Source organism: Neltuma alba, unplaced genomic scaffold, assembly GCF_004799145.2.
Source record: "Neltuma alba isolate B1F8T4 unplaced genomic scaffold, ASM479914v2 tig00004041_pilon, whole genome shotgun sequence".
NCBI classification, from domain to species: domain Eukaryota; kingdom Viridiplantae; phylum Streptophyta; class Magnoliopsida; order Fabales; family Fabaceae; genus Neltuma; species Neltuma alba.
Window position 1 is genome coordinate 23,074 of NW_021633539.1, and position 20,777 is coordinate 43,850.

A 20,777-nucleotide genomic window follows, 5' to 3' on the forward strand; every position below is an offset into this window, starting at 1 on the left:
AAAGAGACAAAAAAATAAGGCATTAGGGGTCACATGTTGCTCCTGCGTTCTCCGAGACCGATCCCGCCCTCAGATCCTCCATCGTCCCCACTCCACACTCAAATACACAAAATAAAACCTTTTTTTTTTTTTTTGCCTGCTTAAATTTCACTACATTATCATGAGATATTTTTGTTATTTCATTCTATTGGGTAAATTGAAATTAGTCATTGCTTGCTTTCGATACTAATTTTTTTGTATTTTTTGAAAAATATATGCACGCTCGTCACGGTAGCAGATACTATGTTACTAGCAGCATGTTCAAAGGAGAATTCCAGTAAAATCCACTTGTTCGCTTTCGTTCTCTGGGTAGGGGCTGCCTCACATTCTGATGTTTTCAACGCCCTCTTTCTTCTCGACCACTTCATCTTCTCCGGCGACTCTCCCTCTATGTCTGTATTTCCGGCTAACTCCCTAGCTCCCTAACCCCATTTGCTCCTATATATCTTTATTCCCGTTGTATTCTCACTCTTACATTTCTACTCCAAATCTAAACCCATTAGCATCCACCGTCTTCAGCAGCCTCCCCTTTTCCTTCCTTTTATCCCCATTCACTACTTTCCATGCAGTCAGCTGAATAAAAGGCACAGTTTTCACTTTTCTCTGTGAAAGTCCCTCTCTCTAGCTCCCTCCCTTTGTAGAATAGTTAGGTGCCAGAAACTTTCCCCAGAGAAAAAAAGAAAATTTCCGCTGGGATGGACCTTGAGGTTTGGTGCGTCGAAGCTCAAAATTCGTCTGTTGTGAGGGTCAGCTTCCCTTCGTCGTTGATCTGTTCAGATCTTTCTCTCATACTCAGAAATGGTAAGCTATATTTTTTCAGCTTTCTGTAATTTCGTGCCCATTCAAAGTATTCCCTGTTGAAAATCGGCTTTGTCGGTTCATCCTTTCCATTGTTTTCTTGGTATCTCTTTTACTCTTCTTTTTATTGAAATTAATCTGCGGAATTCAAGGCTGCTCTGCTGATAATATATCACTGTCTTGGCACTTTGAACACTGAAGGATGATTGCAGTCTCAAAATTTTGCTCCTCATTGTCACTGGTGTAATTTATTTGGGCCCCCTTACTGCTCAAAGTTGATTTTGAATGGCAATCAATTTCATCTCTGCCTTTTTTAAACGAAAGAAAAAAGATCTTCTGCTTGAGAATCTCCCGTCTCACTGTCCAATTTCAAGATACTTTGCAAAAGTTATGGAGCTCCCATGTTAAGTAGCATAACCTCGTTTCTCTAATGTTCATTGCAGCAGTCTGTGGCAGCTTCTTGAATCAGAGTTGCTGACTGTTCTTTCAGTTCAGGCTCCACAGATCTTGTATATCTTCTTTCCCATTGGTTCATTTTGAAAATCTATATCAAAATCCGTCATATTTGTTCTCCTGAATCCAAAATTGTGTCTGAGTTCTTACCATTGCACCACTAAACCACACTCGGGCTTGATAATAACATCTGCATTTACCTTATCCCTTTGCAGGTGTTATAGTTATCAAGGTCTGAACTTATACGGGTGAATGACACGTTAGGGGATACCTTTCTCATCACCATTTCACAAGCGCTGCTTCCCTGAGCATATCTAGATATGGTTGAACCGGAGTTGTGTCTGATTAGATCGCCATTCTTGCTGTGCATCTTCGCTGGCCTCTTGCTACGTTCAGCATTCACTTCTGAAATTCCATTGGGTTCAAAACTTTCTGTGGTTGACAATGACAGCTGGGCCTCCTCCAATGGTGATTTTGCATTAGGATTCTTTAACACTTCAGATCAACCTAGTCAGTTCAGGATTGGCATACGTTTCAATTCAAAGTCTATGCCATTTAGCCAACAAACTGTGGTCTGGGTTGCTGGAGCTCATGTCACTGTGGGTAGCATGTCGTATTTCCAACTCACCCCCGAAGGGGAATTAGTCCTCTTTGATTCATTACAGGGAGTAGTATGGACCAGTGGAACTGCCAACCAATCTGTAGTTTCAGCAGCCTTCCGTGACAATGGCAATCTTGAGCTCATAGACAGAGAGCAACGTGTTGTTTGGCAGAGTTTTGATACTCCATCTGATACACTAGTCCCAGGGCAGAGTTTATCTGTGCATCAAACACTTCGAGCTGCCAGCAAGCAAACCACATCTAGTTACTACAGTCTTTACTTGAATGGCTCGGGACAGTTACATCTTCGATGGGAAAGTAATATTACCTATTGGACAAGTGATAGCCCTTCTATCGCAAATCTGAGTGCTTGTCTCACAACCTCTGGAGCCCTGCAACTTCAAGACCAAAGTTCAAAACCTGTTTGGTCAGTATTTGGTGAAGACCACAATGAATCAGTGAATTACAGGTTTCTTAGGCTTGATTTGGATGGCAATCTGCGCATATATTCATGGATAGACACGTTACAATCATGGAAATCAGTATGGCAGGCTGTTGAGAATCAGTGCAAGGTTTTTGCAACTTGTGGTCAACGTGGTATGTGTTTTTTAAGTGCTTCAGGTTCTGCTGATTGCCGATGCCCGTTTGAGTTAGCTGACCCTAACAAATGTTTGGTTCCATATGATGAGGCATGTGAATCTGGCATCAATATGCTTACATATGAGAAAACATTTCTATATGGAATTTACCCACCTGAAGATTCAATCACCATAAGTAGTTTGCAGCATTGCAAGCAGTTGTGTTTGAATGATCCACAATGTACAGTTGCAACCTTTTTGAATGATGGGAGTGCTCAATGCTCAATAAAGAAAACTAAGTATGTCACTGGTTTTGCAGATCCATCTCTAACCTCGGTATCTTTTGTTAAGAGATGTTCAGGTCCATTAGCTGTGAATCCTGGTCTTGTTAATTCACCTCCTCCCAAACAGCCTCCAGCACTTTGTGTTCCTTGTTTGATTGGAGCAGCCTCTGCCACTTTTTTCGTCTTTGCCATCATACAGTTGGGAATTGGTTTCTGGATCTGCAGAAGAAGAAACATCACTAGGAAAGAAGTTACTTTAGCTTTAACATGCCCCGTTTCGAAGGGTTTGTTTGTGTTGTCCTTCCCAGAGATAAGGAGCCTCACTGGGGATTTCAAGAACCAAATCGGTCCAAATATGTTCAAGGGTACACTGCAAGACAATCACTTGGTTGCAGTTAAGAATCTGAATGCCAGCATAGAAGAAAGGAGGTTCAGGAGCGCAGTTACAAAAATAGGAAGCATCCATCACAAGAACCTAGTGAAGCTGGAGGGCTACTGTTGTGAGTTCAATCACAGATTCTTGGTGTACGAGTATGTCAAGAATGGTTCTTTGGATAAGTTCTTTGGTGATTCAGCTCTTTGCAGGAGGCTAACTTGGAAAAAGAGACTTCAAATATGCTCAAGTGTAGCCAAATCCATTTGCTATTTGCACACCGAGTGTCGGGAGTTTCTTAGCCATGGCAATCTGAAGTGTGCAAATGTCTTACTGGATGAAAACTTGGAGGCCAAGGTAACTGAATTTGGGTTTGCAAGAGCAGATGGTGAGGCATCATATTGTGGTTCTTCAGCTGAGAAAGATGTGGAGGATTTTGGCAAGCTGGCATTAACTCTGTTATCTGGGCGTCAAGACACTGGGGATCTTTGCCGGTGGGCACATGAACAATGGATAGAAGGACGATCCATCAATGTGGTTGATAAAAGAATTGATGGTGGAATCGATTCAGAGGAGCTAGAACGTGCGTTGAGAATAATATTCTGGTGTCTTCAAATGGACGAACGGAGGAGGCCTTCAATGGGGGAGGTGGCAAGAGTGCTAGATGGTATATTGAATGTTGATCTTCCACCACCTCCTTTTGCTGTCCAGAGGCCATTGCTAGAAGATGATGATACTTAAAAAGTATGATTCAGAATCGGTAGTGTGAATGCCTGCTGAACTTGTTAGAATCTATGCCCATTCACTGTTGTTTTCGTCCCACATTTCCCCTTTTATTCAATGTGTATAGTAGGTTTAGGACTAACATTAGATGAGAAATGGAAATGGCCATGCCCATTATTTTTGGTCTCTGGCCTTCGCTTTATATGGGGCGGTGACTGTGAACTGAACTGTGAACACCACGATGTCTTTTCAGGTTTTGTTTGAAGCTAAATCTCTCCATTCGAGCACATAACGTTCAAAGATTTGTTGTATTCTAGTTACGTGTATTCCTTATTGTTATTTCCTGGTCAACGTAGGCTAAATAGAAAGTTTCATTGTTCAATCTGGTGGACATTGAGGTACTAGGCTTCTGATCATTGTTCAACCTTATGTTTCAGATTCATTTATGCAACATGCATTGATATTTCTGGATTGATTCGTGGTGTGGTGGCGGTTTCCTGTAAGGATAACAGATGTTTTTCCACAAAAAAAAAAAAGAAAATACTCAAGTTTTTATTTACTCTGCTGACCAGATATCATGTGGATGCAATTTCTAGTGGCTGGTACAGTGACAGATTCTGCCTTTTGGACCAAGAAAAGCGCTGAGGATTTTTATTTTTCATGTTGAAAAAAGATTTTAAAAATCAAAAGGAAATCCGAGGCTGAACTGTTTACCCATGAAGAATCAGATTTTGCAGAATTGTTGTAAAGCAAATCCAACTGAGTGATGAATCAAGTGAGATCCGTATATTATAAAATATGAGAAACGAATCACATCTCATTACTGGTGAATTACGTAGTCCGTTGGGGTGGTAATAAGAATAGATAGAATTATACTAAACGGCAAAGTCGCAAGCCCGTCTAGCTCAGTCGGTAGAGCGCAAGGCTCTTAACCTTGTGGTCGTGGGTTCGAGCCCCACGGTGGGCGTGCTTTTTGAGTTTTGTTTCTTCCGTTCATTTTTTTCCCCACTTTTTTTTGGTCCAAAACTATTTTCTGTTTCTACGAGCCCAAGCGAAATACTTGCTCGAAACTAGAGGCCCAAATGAAATGCCTTCTTGGAACCTGAGGCCCAGATGCTGCTTTGTTTCGTTCTAACAACTAAAGTGGGCGAACGTTGACCAAAATGGGCAAAAATGAAAACTAAGAAATAAAAGCGGGGGGCGAACGGACATTTTAAAAATCACGGGACTGCGTGGTCATATTTGCAAAAATTTTCTTGGCCTAGTATTATTTTTGGCCTATTAAGAACAACTGCCCCCAACCCACGATGATTTAATCAAGCAGCACACGAATGGCACGTGATTGGGAGAACATATCCATATCCATACACACAGAGATAAGATGGTACATCAATTAGGTAACTTCCCTTTTCATTTAAGAATGTATTAGGTAAACGCAATTTAGATTATAATTAGTGTACTTTTAATTTGGGTGATGCAACGAAGATCACAAGTTTCAACCTTTAAGATATGGTTATCTATCATGGCCGAATATAGACAATTGCGGGCTGCCAAAGGGTCCCTACTTTAATTTGCCGAATGAATATCATCGTTTTGACCAACTAAAACCTTACATTAAAAATATTTTCCGACAGCCATAATTGCATCATTAATTAATACTCCTCTGGTCCTAATTATAAGACCCAATTGACTTATTTGAGGAGATTAAGAAAGTAAGTTAAGTTGGTTATTTATAATAAATAAGTGTTGTCATTCCTAAAATATCCTTGCTAATTAAGTATATTGGCTAAAACTATCATTATTAGAAGAATTATCTTGGAAAAAAATATATAAATATAAGAGAGAAAATGAATTGGGTCTTATAATTAGGACCAAATAAAAAGTCAAATTGGGTCTTATAATAAGGATCGGACGAGTATATTTTTTCAGGTCAATTATAGTGATGAATCAAATCATTTCTATTTTCTATAGTAGTATATATTAACAATGATTCTGTTAAAAACAGTGGTAATCACTCTATTGCCAATCTATTAGTTAATTGGCTGCTGGGATTTATTAATCTCCACCATGTTTATCATCAGCAGTATATTATAAAATACGATGCTCCACACTTTTTAATATACATATTGACGTTATTATTTAATACATACATTAACCTAAACAAAAACTTATCTCTCTTCTCCTGATTTGATCTTCCACCTGAAAAGGCTACACTTGTTAAAAGGAAAGCTCGTCTTTCTCCTCTCTGTCTCCCCCTCAGCTCCCCTCCATTGTTGCTTTATATATAACTTTAGCTTCTCTCTCTCTCTCTCTCACTCCCTCACCCCTCCCTCGATCTCCTTTTCCACATATTGTTGCTTTATATATAATCTATTCAGTTAGTAGGGTAAAGCTTATAATACGACCTGGAGCAAAAAGGCGAGCTCTCATGTAAGCATAGAGAGGGACTCTTAAAAGGGGTTTCTTTCTTATAAGGATTTGGTAGAGAGATCTCAGTATAAAATTTGATATTTTTCAAGCTAGTGGTAGCAGTTACTGATGTATTAGTGTTTTCTTTTTTGGATTTACGTGTGACGTAGAAGAAACTTTTCAAACTCCCTCGGCATGAAAATTCTCTGATGCCTCAGAATCAATCAGAATATTTCGCTGCCAACAAAGATTTTCGCCATAACTAATCTCTGCATTAAGATGGCGCCATCTTCTGCAAAGGCTCAGATCATCGATAATAAATGGCAGAAAGTTGATCAGAGAAAGATGAAGAAGACGACGACCAAGAGGAGGAAGAAGAAGCAAGAATCAGTTGTGACGACGAGGCCTTCTTCTGGGTACGCAACTCCTTCAAAGACCCATGAACTTGTCGCTGGTGATCAGAATATGAAGAAAGAGGAGGAAAACGACAAAGAAGAAGATATATATTCAAGTGGATGTTGTACTCCAAAGGCTGAGAGGTTCAAAATACCAGAGATATTATCATGCCCACCTGCTCCGAAGAAGACAAGGGTAATCCAAAACTACTCATCTATTAGATCCCCAATAGCGTTTTTCTCTACCCCTGATATAGAGTTATTCTTTTCTTCTCTTAGAAATGTATCGGCCTGAGCTGTGATCTACCCCACATAGACTGTTAAAGTTCAGTTCAGTTCAGTTCAGCTCAGTGCAGTTTAGTTTACTGTGTTTATGACTATAGGTACTTTAATTTGCAGTCCAGTAATTATTGAAGAGTGAAGAAATATGTATTTACCCTCATAATCAGGTGCAAGCTCTCTAACTGTTTGATTTCTATTCGTTTTAATTTCTCTTGTTTGCCGGTGCTGTACGTGTTGCCGATAGTGAAGCTTTGATTAGGATAAATATGAAGGTTTTATTATATAATTAATTAATTTGACCATTTCGGATGTCAAAGAAAAGTATACAGCAAAACCAACATAATAATCTGCACTGGTTAGGTGATTAATTGACTATAACTCATGATCAGTATGATATAACTCACATGTTCCTCAAAAGGTTAAAGTGGTATTCAAAATGAAGCCAAATCAAACGGACTTTTTTCGTAGAAGCAGAGGGAATTATGAAACTAGAAAAGGAAGGAACTTTTTGAACGATCAAGCTTTTGAATATTCCTTCTGCAACTTTAATCCCTAATATTGCTTTCTTCCTTTTTGTCATCGACACACTAATCTTTAAACCTGCAAAGCTGTCTTCTTCTTTCTCATCTTCCAATCGATCCCGCCATACCCTACTGATACATTCTTCAAGTACTAATCAGAAGAGCCCAGACCACTTTACAGGATTAAAGTTACATCACCTAACAAACATCAATATGAAAGGTTAGGAAGGAAGAGTGTGGTTATCATTGTCACTCTTATCTTTTACGCTACCCCAAAAGGAATAGAAATCCAAAAAAGTACAGTCATCAAGTATGAGAATCCAAGGATGGATGATTTGTACGTTATTAGGGATGGAGAATAATACATGCATGTAAGGTTTAATTATTTTAAGGATGAGATTGAAAGTGTCCTGCAAAAGGAAACACACATGAAGGGATTGACAACAAAAGCACATGGATGAGGAGAATCCGATGAAGCTGCTCTTTATTTTTTCTCTCAAAGAATTTTATTCCATGGACGCACGTAAGGGGAATCTCCGTTTCCTCGTGAAAATTTTAATTCCTTTACTATTTATTGAACTTCCCTAGAGAAAACAAGGAATTTTGGTGTCGGCGACATAAAAAAAAATTATTTCTTTATAAATTTCTGATTTATTATTCTTAATTAAATCAAGAAGGTTTCACTGTTCCTCTTTAAATTCCAAAAACTCGCCTTCACATGTGCATTTCTAGAGGGGGCTCTGCCACCATTTGATGAATACTAATCAATTTAAAAATTTTAAAAAGTGTTAAAATGAAATATGGCTTTGAAATTCGAATACCGCATCAAGCCACTGAATGAAAATAAAAAAATGGGACGATAATATAATGGGAGGTGGTTAATTAGGCAGGCCTAACGGCCTATAGTCGTGTGGATGCTAAGTTATGTTTTAAATGGGCCTTTCAGTGGAACAGTATTAATGTCATCACGCAAATGACAATCAATCAGTTCAAGTTAGGTATAAAAAAACTAATTGGAATTGGGCTTGGTGGGAAGAACTAATTCCTCAAAACATGAGATTTATATATGTTTAGGATCGGGTAGTGTCTCAAATATGATTATATCTAATCGAAGGATATATGCTTTGCCGATTAAAAAAAGAAGAAGACATATAACGGAGATCAACTTGACAAGGTTGACAAGGATAAATAGATAAGCATTCGATAATAATAGTTTGATAAGTATGCAATTTTTATTTAATTATGTATATTATTATGTTAATTGGAACGCTTCATAACAAAAGTGTAAAAACACATATCTAGTTACAAATGTGTGTTTCCCGGCCAGTATTGCGTATTCTGCGAGTTTTGTACCAAGGAAGACATTAGGAAGAATTATAATTAGGTCCCATTTAAGGGAATTAAATATAAAAAGTTTTCTTGAAATCATGAAATTATTCTGAAGTCTGAAGAGACTTTTTTGTAATAAATTTTATTTGTTTAATTACTAAATTATCTTTTTTTTTTTAAGTTTGCATTGCAACTGAAAGAGTAGTGGTTGACAATTTAGGGTGTAATGATTGTCACGGCTAGTTTGACAACTCATGTGTTACATTTTGTGATATGCTAAGAAAATGTATTGTTAAACCAGCTACAATAGTTATTAATCTTTGCATCTTAAATTGTCAATCAATGCTCTCTTAGTCGTCAATGCAAACTTTAAAAAAAAAGAGTGATTTAGTAATTAAACAAATAAAATTTATTGCAGAAAAGATTCATTGGGACTTCAAAATAATTTCATGATTTTAAGAGACTTTTTTGTATTTAATTCCTTTAGATGGGACCTAATTGTAATTTTGCCAAGATGTTACTACTCTCACGTGGGAGTTAATTGAAGAGCTGATATTAATTCTATATATAAATTTATTAATTTTTTTCAAATCAATCCTATGGATAGTCTCCCAACAATAATCAAGTAGGAGATGGAGAAAGAAAATTAAGAAATATATTTAGAATGTTAAAAAAAAAATACATATTCCGTTAATTTTAAATATAAGACCTATTTTGTAGTGTTTTCACTTGTTCTAAATATAAGACTTAGTTTGTAATGTAAATTACATTACAAAATATGCCTTATATTTAGAACCAGAGGAGCATCATATTAATTAATTTAACTAATATTTGATCAAAAATTAATTACATCATAGATCAAGTACCAGAGTAGTAGTACATATTTTGTAAAATTCATCTGTTTAAAAATGAATATTTTTAATTCAGAACTTTTGTAAATCAAGTTATATTTTTGTTGATATATAGATAAAGAAAAATTAAGCAAATATAAGCATAAAATGTGTTATCCATATCTGTGGTTCCAACTTTGGTAATAAAAAAAAAAAATCTGTGGTTCCAACCATAAGTTAATAAATAAGTTCCGAAAAAGAAAACTGTTATAATGGGAGGAAAACTATGAATGAAGCCCACCCTGTAATTCTGTGATTTTCTAATTTTTGGTTGGCTAATTTCGTGTAATTAAGAGTCCAAGACTATTGGTCGGTGGGGAGTGGGCAAGAGAGGTCGGTAACGTAATGGGGAAGGAACCGGATTGCTCCAAATCCCAATTATGCTTTTTTCAAAATTAATTTGCACTCCTTATACTTTAACTTAATTTTTAATTAAATTCATGTAGTTTTTTATTAGATCTTATTATTTCATCTGATTTCTAATCTGATTTTTTAATCAGATTTTCATAGTTTTAAGTGACTGCTTAAAAGAAAAAAAAAATCTACGAGGAACCTATTAAAAATTTGGTGTAATCATAGTAATCTGGTTGAAAAATTTACCGAAATCTAATTAAAAAAGAAGAATAGAAAATTAGAAATATTTTTTTTTACCAAAAAAAAAAGGGGTTCACATCATGAACCTGTTGATTTTACTCTTGTGGACAATGTTTTAACTTATTTTTACTGGCCACTTACTTATTTCTGCTCAGTCCACTCTAGAAGTGCTAAAGTAAGCATATTGCACGCCGAAAAGAAAAAGGGAGAATCCAATACAATCCAAATAAGAAATAGAGAAAGCGACGAGATGAACATGACGAATTAATTAAGTCAGAATTGATCGCCCGTCGCTGAATCATGGTGTCATTGATTAAAAAAATCAATATTAAATAAAATCATTTTCAGATAAAGAAGCGCGGATGAGTGTGGGTGGGGGGAGGTGAGTTATCGGGAGGGACACGTGAAGGGCTTCCTACCATTCAGGCGTTTGTCTCCACACACGTGGCTGTGCCCGTCCCCATCACGAGATCCGTGCCCTCTCACTCTTCTTTTTCTTCCAACTGTTTCTGTTTTGGCCTGGGGGCACCTGTCTCCGCCTTTTACCATTGTCACCTTCCTTAACTATTGAGATCCTGTGATTTCCCACGCACATTCCATGGCATTCTGGTCATTTCCCCACTCACCATCCCCACCGAAAAAACCATAACAATAATAGTAATAATGATAAAAGAGATTCATTATTTCCTCATCCTCTATACTCCCCATTCTGGTGTCTGCTTGCTACAGTGCTACAGAGCGTCCCTTTCTCTATATCATTGAATCTCGGTCCTCATTCTCCGCAAATTATTGCATCATGCCGTAATTAGAGTATCAACGCTTCACTCACACATATCACAGTAAGCTCCTGTGTGTTTTTTATGTTTTCTCTTGCTCTCTGCGAGTGATTGATTGATTTCTCGATATTTGTAACACCTTCTTTTGCTTTTTGGCCATGTGTTTCTTCCCCTGCGTGTTGGTTTTTCAATTAATTAATTGGATGGATTGCGTTGTCATGTAGCAAGATCGCAAATGATCCTAATGACTTGGGTTTGCTTTCAAGTAATTTGGTTTGCTGAATTTGCTTTGCCTGATAAATTAAGCTGCATATGTTATAGATATGATCTTGATGGGCTCTGATTTATTACTCACTTCACGTTCAATATTATGGTGCGCGCGGGTGCGTGTATTTCCCTTTCCGGTTAACCTGGATTTTATAAAGATTCAGGACAACGAGTAATTCATAATGGTGATCCCCACTTTCTAATTATGGCATGTGCATGCATGCATGATTCTTAGTGGACTTTATGAAGACGTGGATGGCGGAAGCTAAGAAACAAAGTTTTCTCATATTTGTTTCATCTCGAGTGCATTAATTGGCTTGCTTTCGACAATAATTGAGTTGATTTACGTGCGCTGCTTTCGACAATAATTATTGGATCGAATCAGTTTCTTCCTATCGAGCGACAAGATAAACTTCTTGGGGCGCCAATTTTTGGTTAAATTTTTACTATAAATCCCTGATTTATAGCTAGTGTCCAGGTCGTTGTGTTTGTTAAGGAAAAAAGAAGTTAGCTTTTCGGGCGTGTCACTTGTCAATTATTCTTCAAATTAAAATAGATTTTGCCACGGGAAATTGAAGTACTACATGAAAATTTTCTATTTTAAGTAATATAAATTAGTGGTTTATTGCATCTGTGGTGATCGCCAAGTCTGGTATGTTTTATTTGCCTTTACATGCGAGGAGTCTCTGTATGCTGATCATTGTTTCTGCCTCCACAGTTGAGCAGAAAATTGATTTATACTGAAGCATGAGACAAAAATTGGACCCTGCAAACCGTTATGAATCAGATCTATGGAGCAACAAACTATATACGACCTGTTCTCAAGCTTGGTGGCATGGCACAGGGCACGGTGCCTTCTCTAAAGAGATGGCAGGGCAAGTCAAAATGAATTCTTTTGTGCCGCATTGGGATGGTAGTTTTGGGAACCCGACCAATACTTCACACGCTATGACTTTGCTGGCTGAAGGGAAGGAAGCCACCAAAGAGAAAGGCACTTCCTCCTGTTCCCTTGATTCTCTTTTTACTAAGTGCTAATATGACATCCTAAATAACAAATCTGTTGGTGCCTGATAGGTGCAAATCAAAAGTCATTTTACCTTCTTTGCTCAGTTACTTGTATTAGGATCAGTTTTAGGTTAGACATACACATGCTTTTAGGTAAAGCAAATCAATCAAATGCTGCCCAAAATATTGATCATGAATATATTTATTCTTCTGTTTCGTGCTACAGATGAAATTGCATTCGAAATCTTTTGCATGCGTTCTTCATAAATGACATTTTGAGCGTTAGAGTTTTGTGCTGTAGGTTCCATATTTACTTACTTCACTGAGGTTTACAATAGCTTGCGTGTTCAAACTCAAGTTAATTAGAGTAGCCAACTCATTCATTATCCTCTGTTTATTTGTGTTTTTTTTTTTCTGTGAGAAATTTTAGTATAAAGAAAAGAGAGGACTAGGCTATCCTCTTAAACAACAAAAATAAGGAAGAAAATAGTGAAAGTCAGGAGAGTCACCGATGCAGAAGAGCTACGAGTACCACCTGCATTTGGTAGGGAGCCTCTATTAAATAAACCATGGGAAGAGCACCAAAGAGAAGCCACAAAAACTCTCCTGTTCCATAAGAGCTTCCAAGAAAAGGAATTATCCTTGAAAATTAAGCATTATGCACCATCTAAGCAGAGATTTATTTGAACCATTCTGGTACGTATCTTGCCTATCCATTTGCAACTTCTAATTGACTTAAATTGGATGGCTTTTTTTCACTTGTGATGTTTTCCTCCTTTGACTTCCGGGGATCTCCTCATAGGCATATTGTTCTGTTTTTGTCTCTAGGAATGTGAATCCATTTGTTTTAAAGGTGCTACGCATAGATTGGGAATACATTTCCTCCTAAAGACATTGTTTGCACTAGCAGGTAGAGAAAAGTATCAAGAGCATCAACAGCAGCAATTTGCTGTCCGTACTATGCCTTCTACAGTAAATGAATTTCTTGCGCCACCTAGACAGCCGGAGCTTGTTGGCCATTCAACAGTGAGCTCTCTCTCTCTCTCTCTCTCACAACACGCGCAACACACAGTGCTCAGATTTGAATTTCCTTCTATTGGAATTAGTTTGATATTTTTAGCTCATACTACAGCCATAGCAAACTCTGATATGGAAATTCCTCAGTTTCAAGTTCTGAAGGCCATATAAAAAACCAGACTTAGAATTTAGTTTTTACGGGTTTTCTTTATTATGTTGGAAATTGGAGTCTTAATTATAGTTATTGCAACGTAATGTTCTAGAAAGTCTGAATTTCATATTTTTTGCAGGCATGCGCATCTTACCCTTATCCAGATCCACAGCATAGGGGAGCAATTCCTACTTTTGGACTTCAGCCTTTGGTATGAAATATGTGGCCTCTTATTTGTTATTTCATACTTGTTATTGTGCATGTCAAATAGTTCATTAATTGTCTGCTACTGCTACTCCTACTCATGTTCATTTCCGTGCACGTTATACTAGCTACAAGTAGTAATATGCAACATGCATGCATGTTATGCTGACCTTTATATGATGATTAACACGATTTTTATTCCTGAAAGCAGCAATTTGAATTTTATATGATGCAATGCTTTGTTGAGTGCAATCTTAATTAGAAATCAATTTGTTTAAAAGCATGATACGGACCGTTTTCTCATAAATGTTGTCATGGCTTATATTTATCTGTTTCTCTGGAGAATTATGACTCATGTTCGTTTTTGGGCGGTACTATTACATCCTGCTGGTCTTGGAGTGAATTCCTCTAGAATGGTTTTACCATTGCAAATGGAAGAAGAACCTGTTTATGTTAATGCCAAGCAATACCATGGAATTTTGAGGCGTAGGCAATCCCGTGCCAAGGCTGAGCTTGAAAGGAGGTGATAAAAGCGAGAAAGGTACTATTCCGTTTCCAGAAATATTTGATGTGATCTCGATTGCTAATTATGTATCTTTCTTTCTCCCACACTCCACTGCTGCACTGCACTTGATACACATAACTGGTCAATCTAACACAATAAGCTCACAAAAGAATTGCTATAAGAAAGCTGCAACTAGTAGGGGACACCTCTGTTTAACTTGTAGAGTTACCTCTTTATAACAAGCTTATTAATGGTGGAACCAACTTTTAGACACTTCTTACTGAACTGGGAGCATTTCTTAATCGGAAGCACCCTCTTTTAACCAAGTTCCTTCTCTTAGTAGTAATAACTCATAATCAAGTTACTGTGGCGTTTTACTTTACCAAGTTAATATGAAACAGAAGTCATGTACACGAGTAATATGATAACATTCTGTTTGGTATTATCAGCTTCATGATCTTATGTCTATTCTTATTATTAACAATATGAACTCCTTTGAATTGGCTGCTTTCAAAGTTCATATGCTGCTTTATTTTGAGCCTGTGTGTTTTGATAAACTCCAAGCTTTGAATAGTCACCTTCAACTTGTGGACATCCGGTTGGGCATTTTTCTTCTGAATTTCTCCCACTACTCCGACTAGAGATTCAAGGCAGTCTCTGCTGTAATGTGGACTGGTTGCCATAATTGTTGCGTCAGTCACTTGTTTTGCGGCATTTGAATTTAATATTTAGAAGATGTCCATCTTCCAAGCCCAAAATACAATGCTTGGCTGTCCACCTTGTATGTACATGCAACAGGCACTCCACTTTTATAATGGCATGAAATTCTTGTCAGTAAGCATATTGAAGGGAAATCCCAAGACCTTTACTACTGCAAACAAGCATATTCAGGATTCTAGCTCGCAATTTGGTGCATGACCATTTTATCTTATCTGCAGCCTTATCTTCATGAGTCTCGACATTTGCATGCCTTGAGACGAGCAAGAGGGTGTGGAGGCCGTTTTCTGACAACAAAGAAGGCTGATGGTCCTGCTGCAAATACAGCAAACAAGAACCAGGAAACTATTAGTTCAGACCCCAAAGGCACATCTCCCAATTTGTCTGCCATTGCTGACTCAAATCTGGTTCCCGAGAAATCTTCAATTCCCCCCAATCAGACGTGCACTCCAGGTCTAATGGCAGCAATTATTACTCGCACATTCAGGGATCTGAGCTGTCTGGTTATCAACCTCTCTCAAGTGATAGAGGAAGCCGAAAGGATTCTCTGGTGCTTGCAGGGCCCTGAGCATTTAATAATGAAACGAACCTTTCATGGGGTCTCAAGGTTCTTCTCCAACAGTTATGAGGTCTTGATGTTAGTGTTCTTGGAAGGCTTGTACTTGAGGTGTATCATATAGGAAAAATCACTATGAAATTCTAAGAAAGGAATGTAATCACCAAAAAATCCTATTGTGGAAATTTTTGGTGATTACATTCTTTCTTTGGACTTCATAATTATTTCCCATCATAATAATCTTAAAGGGGCAAAGATAGGGAGGCAGGCATTCACATGAGGATCGCGAGGTAGACATTGACCCGACTGAGGAGATAGGATCATGCCAACTTTGTGTTATATGGTTATTGTCGCGGGAAGTCATTCTTGGCTTGGCTTTCTGCCCTCAGATCTTCATCGTCTTGAAACCTTGTGAGGTGCTGGCGTTTTTACAAATAAGTTGTAGGGGACTGTATTAAGAGTAGTTTACTCTCTTCGTGGAATGGACAGGGTAAATAATAAACTAGCTGAATAGTATAGTTGACTGATGTGAAGATCCCACGATAAAGAGCAAGGCAGGATGCTAGAAGTAACGTTGATGAGTTTTATCTACACATGTAAAGAAGTACTTTGTTGACAGTTTTTAATGTGAAAACCATTATTAATGTAGAAATAGGAAAATTAGGTTGACAGTTCTGTCAAGAGCAAAATAGGAATGGTGCCAGAGGAAGAAAGCGAACTCAAATTCCATCTGGGCACAGCAGTGGCTTGTATCACTGTCATGAGTATTCACTGCCATGTGAGAGGGGAACCCACCATGGAGGAGAAGGCCATGGGAGGCCCTTTTCCCACTTGCCCTTTCTTGGGTCCCTGAAATTGGGTGGCAATGGCAGAAGCAAGTACGTGGAGACATCCCTAAGAATGGGGAGTTTGGGCCCCACCTGATCCAACACCTGGCAACCCCTCATTGGTCAGTATCCCCTGACTTCTTCTTTTTGCATTCCCAAACTGATAACTGCATGAACGCCTTTGCCAGCTCCATCATTCTTTCCGTAATCGTTTCAATCACGCTGAAAATGGGCCTACCGGAAATATTTCCAGCCTTATCCGGGGTCGATCCTGTCTTATAGAAGAATTTATTTTTTAATTTAATGGGTGGAAACTGACATATTTATTTAAATATTGTCGGAAACATATTCAAAATTTATCGTAGCCTTAATATTATTTTTTATTTAAAATAAATCCTTAAATTTCAAACGTATATGTCTTAATTCCTAAATAAATTCAGAGGTCAATACCGTTAAATAAGTTCCATCAAATGGAAGGTGCCGTAGCACTTGGGGGTGCGCATCTAAGTACTCTCATATTCTTCCTCTTTCTGTTCATCATTCCTCCATTCTCTCCCCAGTCTGCAGGAGACCCCCTTCTACCCTCAAACACACCATCTTCCTCCTAATAATCACCAACGTCGACGTCACCGACGCACATCCCGATCTGAACAGAGCTTCTAAATATAAGAAAGAACTAAACAAAGGAAGAAAAAGGAAAATGTGATTTCTTTTTTTACATGGATTTTTCAATTCTTCGCTTATTCACCTCACCAGGTAAAATATACATGTACGAATCCACACATTACACTCGTATTACGCCATCATCGCCAATAACAATACACCAATAGTCGCGCAAATAACAAATCGTCCGTCGCTGCCATGTAGGAAAAATAATAAATGTGCCGCATTCAGGTCCGTGGCCTAAACAATGACGGGTCGTTACTAAAAAAGAAAGAAACAAATTGGACCGACTCCAGAGCCTTATCATGCGTCCCGTTGAATCAAATCAAATTAATAATGAAGGAAGGAACCAAGGTAGTGAGAACAGGGTCAGGTTCGTCAAATGTTAGCTCAGCTGATCCCTTCCACTCAAACCACCTGAATGCGGGTCTATAACACGGAAACTTAGCCCCCTCGTGCGTCCAGGTGCACCTCCCTTGAGTGAGGAAAACATCTAACATGATCCTGCTCAGCCAAGTATTCCAGTCACATCAGTACAGAGAATCTCCTTTGGTGGCTAAATAGGTAATTCGCTACACAATCCTTACAACCTCTTTGGTTCCTTTTCTCGCCCTGTACAAAGGGAGTTTATGATGATTTTGTCGTCAAATTTGTCACCGAATGATTGTCGGTAGATTTATTTCTCGGGTGCTGAGTTGACAGATTAAACACACGAATTTATCTGCTGGTATAATAATGATATTGTAAAGGTAAAGCTAAAATCAGGTCGATGTACTTCAACGAACTGTACCTGGCTTTGACTGAGCAGAGAGAGAGGCATCTAGTCCCAATAGTTTCTGGACAAATGGATATATGATCAGGATAATTTGAATTTCAAAAAAGCTCTCTGAGTTTCTAAACATGACTGTAGGGACCGGCCGAGTTACCTTAAGTTTCCCATAACACTCCCAAGATTGCCATTATACAAGAAGAAATCAATAGACCCGTGACCTTCTTGCATCAATCTCTGCCTCAGCATTTCGTAGTCGCTTCACGATCTGTTCTTCTGTCTCTGTTCCCCTGCACAGAAGCGAAACACTGAGGTTTAGACCGACACTCCGAATGATAGGGAAAAATTAACAAGACTTTAGTTATGAGTTTACCTGTCACGAAGGCGTTTCTGCAAGTCTTCCATCGACGGGGGACAAAAAGATGAATATGGCCTCAAGGGAACTAGCCCTCACGGATCTTGCCCCTTGAACATCAATATCAAGAATACATCTCTGAATCAAAAGGAAAAATAATATACCATCATTTCAGGTTTAAAATATCCAAAACATATCTGTGAAGAAGGCATTCATCGGGTTGCAATGATAATGATATGGTTAGCTTTCATTTAGATTTAGGGTTTAGGTTACAACATGAGATCTAGCTGCGCTTCTGAAAGGGCATTCAATTTTTTGTCAGAAAGTAAAAAATGCTGTCATTACATTGAGTATGCAGTATGTCTCTATAAATCAGTCAGTTACCAGAGAAGCTCAATTAACACTTGATTACTCACAGAAACCCTGATTGGTTCGGAAGAGAAAGCCATTCCATTGAGGCTTCTTCAAAAAATTGATTCGGTCAGATTGTTGAGTCAGACTGGCTGAATGCCCACTATGCCAAAATTTGCAATTAATGTAATACAACATTCACTGAAGCACAAGGAACGTACTTTTCCTGAATCTGCCACGAGTTCAACAGCCTCAACACTGGTCCCATAGAGATTGCCGTGAACAGAAGCAAACTCAAGAAACTTGCCATCTTTGATCGCTTTCTCCATCGCACTCTTTTCAGTAAGTAAAGTGGTAATGGACCCCGTCTTTCTCCATGCCTCTTGGGGGCCGCGTGGGTGTGGCTCACCGAAAAAACCGAACATGGATGGGAATTCCTTCACGAGCATTGATATCAATGTTCCCTTTCCCACTCCAGAAGGACCAGTAATAACGACAGGTTTTGGGGGATTGCCTATCACACCTTTACTCCACGCAACCACCTCAGTCTTCAGAATTTCTCTCTGCTGCCGAACATATTGGGTGTCTACCTGCAAACATTATAGAAATAATTAAAAAATATTATAATCATTACCCATTCGCCTATTACAGAATAATATTGCCTAAGAATTCGCACGAATGAATAGTGATAATGACTATATTTAAGTTGTAAAAACGCCAACCTCTAGAAACCAAGTGTGATCGTCTGGCTCAGAACCCCTTTAATAATCAGTATTCGGTCTTTCAAAGCACAGCTGAATGGCGCGCTTGAGATGACACAGGTTTGGTGCCCAGAATAGTGGGATAAACCCTGCACATTGATATAGAAATTGGCGACAAAAGCCAGACAGAACCGGCCATTCGAAGAGAAGAAACCTTGAACTAACCATTCTCTAAGACTTGGGTCAAAAATTTGAACTTCAATGCACAAACTCTCATCCTCAGCTTCACGAATGACGTACTGTTGAACAAACGGAGACCGGAGTTTTCATTTAAGCAGATGATATTGGTATAGATGAATCAGCAGAACAACGGTAAGAGATGACGTACCGTTCTATCGCCAACTATAGTTTTGTTCTGCGAGTACCATTTTCGAGATCAAAGGCATTAGGATGTCCGCTCAGCGTGTCATCAACGAACAATGCCGGAGCTTTACCCTAACGATCACGGTTAAAGAGATTAGATTCATCAAAGCAAGATTCGTTTGATCGAGAAATGAATATCACGATCTAACGGCATTCTGCAGGTCTTACCATGGAGAAATCTGAGCGTGCTCTCTGGATTTTAACCTGACCAAATCGCTAAGACAGACAGAATGAATTTGGATTGCAATACATTTAATTGTATCAGAAGACAGGACAGGCCGTGGCTTCCACAAGAAATACAACAAACCGAACAAGGTTTTAATGCGGAGACAATATCAGAATCCATCAACAAGTAGATGACCGCCAAAACAATGAAAATCCAGAGAAATAGGCGTCCAGAATTGGCCAAACCCAATTTTCACTCAATAATCTCTCTGATCCAAAGCGGTATGCTTCTTTCGAGGAAACTTTAAGAACAAATAAAAAGTCCGGAAATAAGAACCGAGCTTCAAAAAAACCCAAAAAACCCAACGTAAAAAACTCAGCCAGGAATGCACGAAAATAAGAAAACGAGACGAAAAGCACAGAATCCATAAAATCTGAACAGAACGGTGGCGGCTGAAAAGCCAGAGCATTTGGAAGATTGCGATCAATGTTTCTGGTATACCTTGTTGGAAACGCAGCAAGTTGTTTGGCAGAAAGAGCAAGGCTAGTTCTGCTTTGTAGTTTGTTGGGGTGGTGGTGGTGGTGTTTGGAGTTCAGCTTCGCTCTTCTCAAAGTAGAGCGTTGAATTTGTGATGAGCAGTCAAAGAAAAGCACACTGCGAATGAAGAGAAATGATAGAAAGATGATGGAAGTTACGAGAAAATGGGGGGAAGGATTTTCATACTCGTAGGCGCCAACAGAAAGAGGAATGAAGGAAGATGGCTTTTTGGCGCCGTTTGATTCACGAATCGGAAGACCGGCTTTCATTTTCTCATGCGTTGCGAAACCCTCCGCCTACCTGCTTTCATTTTTTCTGAGGCCTTTTTTTTTGAAAGAATGGCATGACTCTTTCTGATCATATTTTTTCACTAAAAAAATTTCCATTATAATATAACTTTATTTCTCATAAATAGTGGGAGGTGAGTAGTATATTTTAATTTACTTTTCTTTAAATAATTAGCGATACATATGTTCACATATAATATACCATTACGATTGTATTTATGTTATAAAGAAA

General features: G+C 38.4%; 2 protein-coding genes, 1 long non-coding RNA gene, 1 other non-coding gene and 1 pseudogene across 11 annotated transcripts; 3 read left to right on the forward strand and 2 right to left on the reverse strand.

Annotated features, from left to right (window-relative positions):
- The first annotated feature begins 270 nt into the window (after nucleotides 1–270).
- LOC114743520 (G-type lectin S-receptor-like serine/threonine-protein kinase SD3-1) lies at nucleotides 271–4,050 on the forward strand. Of its 4 annotated transcripts, XM_028931729.1 has the most exons (3): nucleotides 271–840; nucleotides 1,281–1,346; nucleotides 1,506–4,050. In XM_028931729.1, exon 3 carries the CDS (start codon nucleotides 1,611–1,613, stop codon nucleotides 3,864–3,866), a length of 2,256 nt encoding a protein of 751 aa, XP_028787562.1. In that variant the 5' UTR covers nucleotides 271–840; nucleotides 1,281–1,346; nucleotides 1,506–1,610; the 3' UTR covers nucleotides 3,867–4,050. The 4 variants fall into 4 exon arrangements, with proteins under 4 accessions (XP_028787562.1, XP_028787559.1, XP_028787561.1 ...); XM_028931726.1 differs by having other exon boundaries at nucleotides 1,281–4,050; XM_028931728.1 differs by having other exon boundaries at nucleotides 1,284–4,050.
- A 692-nt stretch (nucleotides 4,051–4,742) lies between these two features.
- TRNAK-CUU (transfer RNA lysine (anticodon CUU)) lies at nucleotides 4,743–4,815 on the forward strand. The gene has a single exon. It is a non-coding gene; the product is annotated as a tRNA-Lys (tRNA).
- A 6,151-nt stretch (nucleotides 4,816–10,966) lies between these two features.
- On the forward strand, nucleotides 10,967–13,888 carry LOC114743521 (uncharacterized). Of its 5 annotated transcripts, none has more exons than XM_028931731.1 (4): nucleotides 10,967–11,107; nucleotides 12,030–12,302; nucleotides 13,227–13,342; nucleotides 13,624–13,887. In XM_028931731.1, exons 2-4 carry the CDS (start codon nucleotides 12,059–12,061, stop codon nucleotides 13,699–13,701), a joined length of 438 nt encoding a protein of 145 aa, XP_028787564.1. In that variant the 5' UTR covers nucleotides 10,967–11,107; nucleotides 12,030–12,058; the 3' UTR covers nucleotides 13,702–13,887. The 5 variants fall into 5 exon arrangements, 2 of the variants coding, with proteins under 2 accessions (XP_028787564.1, XP_028787565.1); XM_028931732.1 differs by lacking the exon at nucleotides 10,967–11,107 and adding an exon at nucleotides 11,124–11,496 and having other exon boundaries at nucleotides 13,624–13,888; XR_003740008.1 differs by lacking the exons at nucleotides 10,967–11,107; nucleotides 12,030–12,302 and adding exons at nucleotides 12,565–12,613; nucleotides 12,747–13,012 and having other exon boundaries at nucleotides 13,145–13,342; nucleotides 13,624–13,882.
- Nucleotides 13,889–17,501: 3,613 nt separating this feature from the next.
- Nucleotides 17,502–17,924, reverse strand: LOC114743527 (uncharacterized). The gene is made up of 3 exons (XR_003740010.1): nucleotides 17,883–17,924; nucleotides 17,747–17,792; nucleotides 17,502–17,568 (listed from the first exon to the last, which is right to left on the reverse strand). It is a non-coding gene; the product is annotated as an uncharacterized LOC114743527 (long non-coding RNA).
- Nucleotides 17,925–17,930: 6 nt separating this feature from the next.
- LOC114743526 (guanylate kinase 2-like) lies at nucleotides 17,931–19,784 on the reverse strand (annotated as a pseudogene).
- Nucleotides 19,785–20,777: the final 993 nt, after the last annotated feature.